Source organism: Aotus nancymaae, unplaced genomic scaffold (genome assembly GCF_030222135.1).
Source record: "Aotus nancymaae isolate 86718 unplaced genomic scaffold, 86718_ANA_hifiasm-v0.15.2.pri h1tg000058l, whole genome shotgun sequence".
NCBI classification, from domain to species: Eukaryota; Metazoa; Chordata; class Mammalia; order Primates; family Aotidae; genus Aotus; species Aotus nancymaae.
Window position 1 is genome coordinate 55,483,779 of NW_026988472.1, and position 13,000 is coordinate 55,496,778.

Here is a 13,000-nt window from a genome sequence, read left to right on the forward strand (position 1 = left end):
TCCCAATTACTCAGTCTAATTTTGCACAGAATCAGTCTTTTACACAGCCAGTGACTTAATGTCCTCATTAGAAGTTACAGAAAGTGAAGCAATAAAGTTACTGTTCAGAACAATGCAGAGACACTGTCTTCCTTCTGTGGCCTTCAGGAAACCCTGGAGAGGACCAGTTAGGCTGCGGATTCTTGAAAGAACATAGACATTACAATTCTTGCAGAATCTGAATGTGTCTCCTGAGACAAGCATAGTGACAGAGTGGGATTAGTTCACAGTCTTAAAAGTCTGCATTTTCAGGTGGGGCAAGGTGGCTCATGCCTGTAATCCCAGCATTTTGGGAGGCTGAGGCAGGCAGATTGCTTGAGGTCAGGAGTTCAAGACCAGCCTAAGCAACATAGTGAGACCCCCCCATCTCTACAAAAAATTTAAAAAATTAGACAGGCATGGTGATATGCACCTGTGGTCCCAGCTACTCCAGAGGTTGAAGTGAGAAGATAATTTGAGCCCAGGAGGTTGAGGCTGCAATGAACTGTAACTGTTGCACCACTGAACTCCAGCCTGGGCAACAGAGCAAGACCCTGTCTCCAAAATCAAAAGAAATAAAAGACAAAGAATAGGGAGAAATATTTCTCTCATATCATTTATTTGCTCCTTCAGTATTTTCAAGCACTTAGTGTAATTTGCACAAAATCAACTGTATTAGTCCATTCTTGCACAGAAATACCTGAGACTGGGTAATTTATAAAGAAAAGAGGTTGAATTGGCTCACGGGTCTGCAGGCTGCACAGGAAGCATGGCGGCATCTGCTTCTGGGAAGCCTGGGGAGCTTTTACTTGTGGTGGAAGGTGAAGGGGGAGCAGGCGTCTCGTGGCAGGAGCAGGACCAAGAGAGGAGGTGAGGAGCCGCACACTTTTAAACAACCAGATCTCCAGAGAACCCGCTCACTCCACAGCACCGAGCAGGGGGATGGCGCCCAACCATTCATCAGAACTCTGCCCCCATCATCCAATCACCTCCCACCAGGCCCCACCACCAACACAGAGGATTACAATTCAACAGGGGATTTGCGCAGGGACACAGATCCAAACCGTATTGTCAATCTTCTACACAGCCAATGACTTAGTGTCCTCATTAGAAGGAACAGAAACTAAAGCAGTAAAGTTAACGTTCAGGACAATGCAGAGACATCACGTTCCTCCTATGGCCTTGAAGAAACCCTGGAGAGGACCAGTGAGGCTGCAGATTCTTAAGGAGTGCAGATGTTAAAATCCTTGCAGAATCCGAACGTATCTCCTGAGACAAGCATAGTGATAGGGCGGGATTGGTTCACAAGGTAAACCAAAAATAAAATTCAAAGGCCCCCCACAACCATCTGAATGGATTTCCTCCTTTGCCAGAGTACCCCAAAATTTAACCTGAGAGACTACTTCTGGCCATGATGGAGGAGGGGGTCAGACATGCCTCATTCTACCCTCCAGCATGAACACCCACACAGACCTTACGTCTGATAAGAAACATTTCTAGTCTATTCTCTGAAGCCTGCAAGCTGCAGGCACCATGTGCATAGTAAAACCTGACTGTCCACAACCCGTTATCATAACCCAGACATTCCTTTCTGTTGATAACAACTCTTCAATCAATTGCCACTCAGAGTATGTTTAAACCCCCACTTCAAGTTCCATGTTTCCAGCTCAAACCAATGGACATTTTACGTGTATTGACTGATGTCTCATGTCTCCCCGAAGCATACAGAACCAAGCTTTGCCCCAACCACCTTGAACACATGCCATCGGGGCCTCCTGAGGCTGTGTCACGGGCACATCCTTAACCTTGACAAAATAAACATTCTAAATCGATTGAGACCTGTCTCAGATACTTTCCAGTGTACGGCAGTCTTCAAACTCTGCATTTTTGGAGTTACAGATGACAGTGTGGTTTCAGTGCTTTCAATGACCAGTGGCCTCCAGAGATAAAGCAATTGCTTTGCAGAGCGGCCTCTGCACTTCTGAGTCATCAACCTCCAATACGCCATACCCATCGATGCTACTTATAGCCCTGCTTCTTCCTGTATGGACAGGGTTCTGTCATCACTGAGTCTCACCTTTTCCCTCGCCCCAATGTCTTTATTATGTCACACACACACACACACACAGGCACTGTGTTTATAAAAGCATGCCGATTGACAACCTATTGGCATTGTGTGTTCATTCTGTGTTTTGTATTGGTGGTATCTTGGGATCAACCACAAGAGTCAAACTCTGTAAATATTTGGAGAGACTTATTCTGAGACAAATATGAGTAATCAGTGACCCATGGCACAGCTCTCAGGAGGTCCTGAGGACATGTACCCGAGGTGGTCAGGGTGCAGCTTGGTTTTGTAAATTTAGGAAGACACACGGCATCAATCAATATGCGTAAGACATACCTTGGTTTGTTCCAGGAAGGCAAGACCACTGGAAGAGGGGCTTCCAGGTCAAAGGCAGAGTTACAGATTTTCTGATCAGCAGGTGGTTGAAAGAGTTATTATCTGTTAATCAATATAAGGGAATGTCTGGTTTCCAATAAGAGGCTGTGGAGGCCAAGGTTTTATGATGCCAATGAAGCCTCCAGGTAGCAGGCTTCAGAGAGAATAGATGGTAAATGTTTCTTATCAGACTTAAAGAGTCTGTTCTATCACTTTTTTTTTTAAACAGGGTCTCACTTTGTCACCCAGGCTGGAGTGCAGTGGTGCGATCTTGACTCACTGCAGCTTTGACCTCCCAGGCTCAGGTGATCCTCCCGCCTCAGCCTCCTGAGTAGCTGGGACTACATACAAGCATGTGCCACAAAGCCTGGCTAAATTTTGTATTTCTTGTAGAAATGGGCTTTGCCATGTTGCCCAAGCTAGTCTTGAACTCCTGAGCTCAGTCGATCTTCCTGCCTTGGCCTCCTAAAGTGCTGGGATGACAGGCATTAGCCAGTGCTTTCTTTGGAATTCATGTACAACTGACCAGCATTCACATTAAAACAGAGACCTTATGACTGAGAGAAGGCCAGGCACACTGGCTCCTGCCTGTCATCCCAGCACTTTAGGAGGCCAAGGCAGGACACTGCCCTCACCAGCCACCACTTTTCATCATGGCCTGACCTAGTTTTTTTTGTGTTTCTTTCTTTTTTTTTGTTTGTTTGTTTGTTTTTTTGAGACAGTCTCACTCTGTCACCCAGGCTGCAGTCAGTGGTGCAATCTTAGCTCACTGCAACCTCTGCCTCCTAGGTTCAAGCGATTCTCCCACCTCAGCCTTGGTCCCAAGTAGCTAAGATTACAGCGTGCATGACCACACCTGCCTAATTTTTGTGTTTTTGGTAGAGATGAGGTTTCACCATAATGGCCAGTCTGGTCTTGAACTCCCAGCCTCAGGTGATCCACCCACCTCAGGCTCCCAAAGTGTTGGGATTACAGTACACCTGTAATCCCACCATGCCCAGCCTGACCTAGTTTTTCAGGTTAACTTTGGAATGGCCTTGGCCAACGGGAGAGTCTATCAGTCAGTTGTGGGGAGCTTAGAATTTTATTACTGGTTTGCATTGTAAACAGTCCTGTGGTGTCACAATGATTAGCTATATCTTATGCCTTGGGATCACATTGTAACCATGGCCTCCAAGTAACTGTGGTCTCTTCTTATGACTTCCTGGCAAGAGGTGTTTTATGTAGAAAGGAAGAAATACGTTGAACTAGTGGATGCTGCTTTGTTTACTTTGTCCTGAAACTTTCCATTTTCTGTAAAGGTAAGATTCTTAATGCCATCGAAGACAATGGTTTAAAGAACTCCACATTCACATATTTCACCTCTGACCATGGAGGACATTTAGAGGCAAGAGATGGACACAGCCAGTTAGGTGGATGGAACGGAATTTACAGAGGTGAGTTGTGGACACTGGGGACACATATGCATTTGATTAAATAGCTCCCACCACCGAGGGTCCCAGAGCAAGTCAAACTGAAAATGAGTTGGCTCATTTCAAAAGGAATGTATGGAGCACCTACTGTAGACCAGGTTCTATGTAGATGAGCAGGACAGGCAGATACAAAGTCATATCCCCTTCCTTTAAAGGGTTTACATTTTAGTGGAAGAGAGAGAGGTATAAATAAATAATTCAGATACAATTAAAATTTATTTTATTATATTCTTAATATTTGAATATTTAATCAATGTATTACTATTTTAACTTAAATGTTTTAAATGCATCAATTAATATTGATGCATAATATTTAATAAATATTAAATTATTGATGTTTAACAAACATTTTTGAAGTATTAATACATAATAAATATTTTAGCACATTCTTTTATTCTAAATAAAGGTAACATAGAGTGACTATAACAGTTGAAGCAGACACAGTGACCCACTGATATTCAAGAGGCTGAGGAGTAGCACAATTCTGGAAATACTGCTGTGGCTGTTTTTGGTGACCTCAGGCTGCCCCAGTGTGCATGTGTGCATGTGGGTGGCTGTGCATATTCACATACCTATGCACAAATACATCCAGGCGTACATACAAACTGGGCAGTTTCCAGCAAAATCCTAACAATGTCTTTTACTTACAGGTGGGAAGGGCATGGGAGGATGGGAGGGTGGGATCCGCGTACCTGGAATCTTCCGCTGGCCCGGGGTGCTCCCAGCTGGCCAAGTAATTGACGAGCCCACGAGCCTGATGGACGTGTTCGCCACCGTGGTCCAGCTGGCGGGCGGTGAGGTGCCCCAGGACAGGTATGTGGAGATAAGTTTGCCTGTTCCCTGATTTTTTAAAATTGTTTTTAGTTTTTATTTATTTTTATTTCAATAGAATTTTGGGGAATGGGTGGTGTTTGGTTACATGAATAAGTTTTCTTTTCATTTTTTGAAACGGAGTGTTGGAGCGTTGCCCAGGCTGGAGTGCAACGGCAGGATCTCAACTCACTGCAACCTCTACCTCCCGGGTTCAAGCAATTCTCCTGTCTCAGTCTCCCAAGTAGCTGGGATTACAGGCACACACTGCCAGGCCCAGCTAATTTTTTGTATTTTAGTAGAGATGGGGTTTCACCGTGTTGCCCAGGCTGTTCTCAAACTCCTGAGCTCAGGCAATGCACCTGCCTTGGCCTCCAAAAGTGCTAGTGTTACAGGTGTGAGCCACTGCGACCGGCCATAAATAACTTTAGTGGTGATTTCTGAGATTTTGGTGCACCCATCACCCAAGCAGTGTACACTGTATCTAATGTCTAGTCCTTTATCCCTCACCCCCTCCCACCCTTTCCCCTGCATCCCCAAAGTCCATTGTATCATTCTTATGCCTTTACATCCTCATAACTAAGCTCCCATTTACAAGTGAGAACATACAATGTTTGGTTTTCCATTCCTGAGTTATTCACTTAGAATAATGGTGTCCAATTCCATGTAGCTTGCTGCAAATGCCATTATTTTATTCCTTTTTATGGTTGAATAATATTCCATGGAGTGTGTCATATATATATACATATATATATATATATATATATATATATATTACACTTTTTAAATCCACTCTTTAATTGATGGTCATTTGGGGTGGTTCCATATTTTTGCAATTGCTAATTGTGCTGCTGTAAATGTGCGTGTGAAAGTATTCTATCCATCTAATGACTTCCTTTCCCTAGGTAGATACCCAGGAGTTAGATTGCTGGATCAAATGGTAGTTCTATTTTTAGTTCCTTAAGGAATCTCCACACTGTTTTCCACAGTGGTTGTATTAGTTTATATTCCCACCAGCAGTGTAGAAGTGTCCCCTGTTCACTGCATCCTCGCCAATATCTGTTATTGTTTGATGTTTTGATTATGGCCATTCTTGGAGGAGTGAGTGGTTTTGACTTACATTTTCCTTATCATTAGTTTCCTCTCATTCCTTTGTATTAGGAGGGATAGAACAACATTGGAACTTTAAGAAAAATTCACTTCCTCCAATTTTGGGACCAGCCTAGTGGAAAATGGCCATCCCCAGTTATAAGATAACATAAGAACAGAGATGGTGGCCATAGTGCTCACTTTCCATCGTTTCCATTATTGGCCAATTTTGAACCTCAGCATAACAAAGAGAAGATTAAATCATTAGAGGCGATCCATGTACAAACACCTTCCTAGAATTTCCAGAAATATAAATACAATCTTCCCAATATATTAGTGAAGCAAGAAAAACTGATTTAAAGATGGTTTATCACCTTGATATAAGCATATTGCCAGAGTCAACCTTATACAAGAGAAAAAAATTAAGCAAATACTTTGGTAATGATTTTATTTTACTCTATTCAAAGAAACAAATAAATGCTCCTATATAAGGGATGATCATATGAAGAACCCTATCTCTAACTTCTCACCCCCCAAATTCTTTTTTTTTTTTTAGGAGACAGGGTCTTGCCATGTTGCCCAGGCTGGTCTCTAACTCCTGGAATCAACTGATCTTTGGGAGGTCGAGATGGGCAGATCAGCTAAGGTCAGGAGTTTGAGACCAGCCTGGCCAATGTGTGAAACCCCATCTCTACAAAAAATACAAAAATTAGCTGGGGGTGGTGGCTTGTACCTGTAGTCCCAGTTACTCAGGAGGCTGAGGCACAAGAATTGCTTGACCAGGAGGCACAGGTTGCATTGAGCTGAGATTGTGTCACTGCAGTGCAGCCTGGGTGACAGAACAAGACTCTGCCTCAAAACAAAAAAAGTAACAAAAGTCAACCTAGGAATGTGGACTGTCCAGCTGGAATTTGAAGGCTTTGTGTAAACATCCAAGGTGGCAGTGCTGGGTGCATGTGCACTCTGCTTATGCATTGCTGCATGACAAATAACCCCAACAGTTAGAGACTCTGTGTCTTGAAATAAGCACATGTATCCTGCTCAGCAACCTGCAATCTGAACAGTGACTGGGGAGACAGCTCATCTCTGCTCCATTTGCTGGGGAGCCTTGCAATCTGGGAGGTTTGTTCCTAGGTGCAAAAGGCTTCCTGGGAACCCATGGTCTGACTCTGCTCTGTGACCTCTTCATGGAATCAGGGTGATTGACGGCCACAGCCTGGTGCCCTTGCTGCAGGGAACTGAGACACGCTCGGCACATGAGTTCCTGTTTCATTACTGTGGGCAGCATCTCCATGCAGCACGCTGGCACCAGAAGAACAGTAAGTAAACGCTGCCCACAGCCAGAGTTGTCCAGAGAAACAGCCAATAGGATGTGTGGATATGTGGATGGATGGATGGATGGACTGACGGACAGATAGCTATAGAAATAGAGATAAATAAACCAATGAGTAGATTATACATAGATGATTGGAGAGTAGAGAGAGAGAAAGAGAGAGATGATAGATGATAGATGATAGATAGATAGATATAGATAGATAAGATACATGATGGATGAGTAGACAGATAAAATAGATGATTGATAAATAGATAGATAGCTGATGATAGAAAGATGAGATGATGATGGATAGATAAGACATAATGGGTAGATAAGATAAATGATGATAGATGATAATGCATAGCTAGATGTAGATAGGTAAGATAGACGATGGATAGATAAATAGATAATGATAGATGAGATAGACAGGTAAGATAAATGGGTGGATCGATAGATAAATACGTAGGGATAGACAGATAAGCATCCAATCGCGCTGTTTAAAGTTGCAGCACGGGGGAAAGGGTAAGAGTTAAGGAACCTCAATGATTCTGATTTCTGAAAGCAGCCACAGTGAGGCCCTTTGCCTGAAGCATGCGAAGTAGAAACGCAGACGGACTCACACGTGGGTGCACACACACACACACACACGCACATGCACTCTGACTTGACAAGCTGAATGCTGTGATTGTGTGAACAGCCTCCTGTCCCCCCCTCCTTTTCATTGAACAGAGAGGTTCATGCTGATTCCACAGAGCTGACCCCTGCGCCCAGTGTTCACACCTGTGTGGATTTCTGCCACCCTGACCCCCTTCTTGTCTACATCCGGGTGGAAGCGTCTGGAAGATTCATTACATGACCCCACAGTTCCACCCTGAGGGAGCAGGGGCCTGCTACGGCCGAGGCATCTGCCCGTGCTCCGGGGAGGGCGTGACCCATCACAGACCCCCTTTGCTCTTTGACCTCTCCAGGGACCCCTCCGAGGCACGACCTCTGACCCCTGACTCTGAGCCCCTGTACCACGCCGTGATGGCAAGGGTGGGTGCAGCGGTGTCAGAGCATCGGCAGACCCTGAGACCTGTGCCCCAGCAGTTTTCCATGAGCAACATCGTGTGGAAGCCATGGCTGCAGCCATGCTGCGGAAATTTCCCGTTCTGCTCATGCCGCGAGGATGGGGCTGGCACCCCCTGAATGCCAGCACTGTGACGGAGGATCCACTGCTGCAAACAAAATTCTCCAGACTTGGTTCTACCTTCAGCTTCCCTTTTGCAAGGAACATGTCCCGGACTGAGAGTGGGTCCCTATTTTCTTTTTCTTTTTTTTTTTTTTGAGACAGAGTGTTGCTGTGTCGCCCAGGCTGGAGTGGTGCAAAGGCGTGATCTCTGCTGACTGCAACCTCCACCTGCCGGATTCAAGTGATCCTCCTGCCTCAGCCTCCCGAGTAGCCGGGATCACAGGCACCCACCACCACGCCTGGTTAAATTTCGTAGTTTTAGTAGAGACAGGGTTTCACCATGTTGGTCAGGCTGGTCTCGCACTCCTAACCTCAAGTCATCCACCCGCCTCAGCGTCCCAAAGTGCTGGGATTACAGGCATGATCCACTGCCCCCATCTAGGGTCTCCATTTTCTGATCCGTGAAATAAGACTATCCCAGTATGCGCCCACTAACGCCTCCTCCTCCTCTTCTAAATCCCGGGGTTCATTATTGTGCCAATGCCCCATGTTTCCACCATCCGTCTTAAAGCATTGTTCCAATTTCAGTACCTAGATGACATAACAGCCTTCCAAAAGGACAGGGAAGAGTGTCTGTTCCTACTCTCTCACATAGCAGAGGAAAGTGAAAGCCTCTCCGTCTCTGTTCTTGAGGACTCGTTGATCTCAAAGGGTTGATGTGTTTTTCATACATTAGTGTCTCTGTCCATGTGTCCTCCTGGTATTATTATAGAAATGGCTTCAGGCTGCTGGTAACAGATGCTGGGAAAAAGAAATGCCTGAAACAAAGCCAGGCACGGTGACTCACACCTGTAATCCCAGCACTTTGGGAGGCCGAGGTAAATGGATGACTTGAAACCTAGGAGTTTGATACCTACCCAGCCTGAGCAACACGGTGAGACCTCATCTCTACGAAATACCAAATAATTAGCCAGATGTGGTGGCACACAACTGTAGTCTCGGCTGCTTAGGAGGCTGAGGTGGGAGGATCACTTGAGCCTGGGAGGTCGAAACTGCAGTGAGCTATGATTGCAGCACTGCACTCCAAGCTAGGGAACAGAGTAAGATCCTGCCTTAAAAAAATGCCTTAATGAAAAGAACAAGAGAAGAGTGTGTTCTCTTCCAAGTAGCGTGCAGCTCAAGGGGAAGCAACCCACGGCTAGCAAGCTCTTGTCAACTCCCAGCTCTGCCACTCTTAGCATGGCAGACAGTTGACCTCATTATGTCAACACGGCTGTCACAGCGCCAGACATCACATTCCAGGCAGCAGGAAGGAGAAAGAACCAAAGGGCATCCCCTTCTCTTGAATCAGTCCCTGTTGGGGGGATTATCTGGAAGCCCTAACCCAATTTCTGCTTCCAACTATTATCCGTAGAAACAACTGGAAGTTGAGAAGTGCAGGCTTTTAGGTGGGCACCTGGCTTCCCTGTATGAAACCAGAATTAGGTTGGTCAGCAGGAAAGCAAGAAAACATGTGCTGAGTTGACTGAGGTTTTTGATGCATCGCTTTATTGTCAAATAAAATGACTTCATCTCATTCTGCACTGAAACACCTACTACAACTGCCTGTCATTGGCAGAAGATCCTCAAATGCACAGAAGGTACCCTGATGGAAAGTTTGCCCCTTGGGCAAAGAGACAGCCATGGGAACCTTCAGACATACAGAGAGAAGGAAGCTTCTCTTCCTGCATTCCTCGAATAGCTAAGATTTGACCAGCGTGTTTTCTAAGTCAATTCTAGTATGTTTCATCCTCACCCCTCCCCTCTGTGGCTTTGACGATGGAAGTGTAGTCCTAACTTACTGCATACCTGGGACCCCTTCCCCCAGATCCCAATACCGGGGGCAGGAGAATTTTACACTATTCCTCTCGGTCCATCTATTGAGGTATTTGTAGGAAGCATACTGGGAATCGAAACGAGAGAATAAATGGCATCTAAGAAAGGCAGTGTTCACCACCAGGTATTAGGTGAGGATGGGATTCTAGGGACCTAATGGGAGACAGGGAGCCACCATCAGACCTCAGCATAGAAGCTTCCAGAATCCAGAGGAGGAGGCAACGGGCTGCCCACAGCAGTGAGAATCATGAGTAGAAGAACCATCACAGCCCTGCTAACCAGGCAGCTGATGCCCCTCTCCCCCGGCTCCCTGTGTCCAAATCCTACAGGGGCATCTGTTGACTGAACTCAATCTGAAGCCAGAGAGAAGGCGAGTGGAGAGAGGGATCTGGGGGGACACACAGGAGACACCCAGCATAACCAAAACATCATTAAAAAGAAACATCTATGGAGCATGGGTCATGGGGATTTGGAGGCAACTAAAAGCCATCTCATCTTTCACTGTATTCAACAAGCCCATTACAACAAGCCTTTTGCTCTCAACCATTTGGAAGATCCCAGCCTAAGAATTTCCTGGCATTTGATGAAAATGGCTGTGGGTTTTGCTATCTTCAAGCTCCCTGGGAAGGAGGATATAAGCCCAGGACTGGCAGGCTCTTTCTATCTACCTGATCTTGCATGTAGAGTTTGCCTCATGGTCTCAAGAAGGCTGCCACAGCTCCAGATGGCACATAGACATTCCAGGCAGCAGGAAGAAGGAAAGAGCAGTTAACTGAAGGATGTCAGGGAGCTGGTTAGTCTCCACCTGAAGAAGGCAGCCTTGAGCCAGCTTCAATTAACTAACGGGCTCCTGTGGGTGCATCTTTGGACTTTTCTGTAGGTTGAAATCTGGATGCAGTATGCGTCTTAAAGTAGCCACCAACACCTCCCATTACCTTCCAAGTGAGCCCAACTACAGGTTGGAGCCTCTTCCCTGCCCTTAGATCTGGGATGAGCCTCTGACTTGCACTGACCAGCAGAATGCAGGGTAAGAGATGCTGATACTACCCTTCCTGCCCTAGACTTGGGGTACATGGCAGCTATATTCTTCCATTCCTTAAGACTTGCAAAAGCGGGTCTCAACATGACTTATATTCACTGAGAGGTGAATATAAGGGAGCTTAAACCAGCCTCTGTTCTGTACTAGTTAAGGTAATAAAGTTGTGGCAGTCCACGGGGCAGGTATCTGTGGATGGCTCTGTGAACAGGACGGTAACATTTCCTGGGAATCAAGTGCATCCCTAGGCTGGCAGTGCAGCAGAAACACTGAATAAAATATGACGACTCTCCCTGGATGGTGTCATTTGTTTGTTTTATTTCCCGTCCACAGTCCGACTCCTCCCCCTCCACCCCTTCAGCCCCCAGCTTTGAAGGAACTAACCTGGTGTTGCTGTTCAGTATTTATGGAGAGAGGACTAAGCGATCCAAACGTCCCCATTCTGAAAAACAAGTCGCAGTCACAGGTTTACTCCTGTGCTTTTAGTGTTATACAGGGGAGAGGGCAGACTGGGAAGAAGAACGCCTTAAACAAGAGAAAGGTACCAGGTAACGGGAGTCACGGAGGAAGCAACCCAGGGCCGGCAGGTTCCTCCCAGCTTCCTGCTCCTGCACATGGCGTTCACCCCGTGCTTGCAGGATCCCTGCCACAGCTCCAGGCAGCACGTAGACATTCAGGGCAGCAGGAAGAAGGAAAGAGCAGTTAACTGAAGGGTGTCAGGGAGCCGGTTAGCCTCCACCTGAAGGGGGCAGCCTTGACACAGCTTCAGTTGACTAACCTGGGCTGCTGTTCCATCTTTGGACTTTTCTGTAGGTTGAAATCTGGATGTGGTACATGTCTTAAAACAGCTGCCAAGTCCTCCCATTACCTTCCAAATGAGCTCAGCTACAAGCTGAAGCCTTTTTCCTTCCCTTGGATCTGGGATGAGCTTCTGACTTGCATTGACCAAGAGAATGCAGCGTAAGTGATGCTGCCCTAGACTTGGGACACCTGGCAGCTTCCGACTTCTCTCTTATGGAGTCAGGAGTCCCCATGTAAAGAAAAAGTTCATCTGCCCTTCTGGAGAGAACAGGTGGGGAGAAAGAGAATGAGTGAGAGAGATTGAGAGAAAAAGAAGAAGGAGAAGGGAAAGAGGAGGAGAAGAAAAAGAGAGAGAGAGAGAGATGACCTGAGGTTAAAAGACCATTAGAGCAGTGTGCGAGTTTGCTATTGCTGCTGTAATAAAGTGTCACAAACTTAATTGCCTTAAAATAACACAATTTTTCTGATAGTTCTGGTAATCAGAAGTCCTAAAATTAAAGTGTCAGCAGGCTGGTTCCTTCTGGAGGTTCCAAAAGAAAATCCATTTCCTTGACATCTCCCTCTTCTAGAGGCTGCAGTATTCCTTGGCTTATGACTTCTTCCTCCATCTTTAAAGCCAGCAGCACAGTATCCTCTAGTCTCTCTCTTTCTCTGACCTCTGCTTCCCTCTTCACATCTCCTTCTCTGACTTTGACACTCCCAACTCCCTCTTATAAGGACTCTTGTGACTTAGAACCCACCAGGATAATTCAGGAATATCTCTTCATCTCAGGATTCTTAACGCATCGTAGCCACAAAGTCCCTTTTGCCATGATAGCTAACATTTACATTTTCTAATGTTTAGGACATTATGGAACTACAATTCAAGATGAGATTTGGGTGGAGACACAATATCACCCATCTTGTACCAATCATTACAGCGGAAGGACTTGGACATTCCTGAGTTAAGTATCCACCCACAGTTGGAATGAGA

The 13,000-nt window shown here is 45.8% G+C and overlaps 1 protein-coding gene across 1 annotated transcript in view; it reads left to right on the forward strand.

Annotated features, from left to right (window-relative positions):
- LOC105721612 (arylsulfatase D) overlaps positions 1-11,524 on the forward strand; it is a 29,853-nt gene extending 18,329 nt beyond the window's left edge. The window contains exons 13-16 of the mRNA XM_064364576.1: positions 3,760-3,894; positions 4,581-4,743; positions 7,027-7,148; positions 7,971-11,524. Of these exons, the coding sequence (XP_064220646.1) occupies positions 3,760-3,894; positions 4,581-4,743; positions 7,027-7,148; positions 7,971-8,332 (782 nt within the window). The 3' untranslated portion in view covers positions 8,333-11,524. The remainder of the gene's footprint in view (positions 1-3,759; positions 3,895-4,580; positions 4,744-7,026; positions 7,149-7,970) is intronic.
- The last annotated feature ends 1,476 nt before the right edge of the window (positions 11,525-13,000 follow it).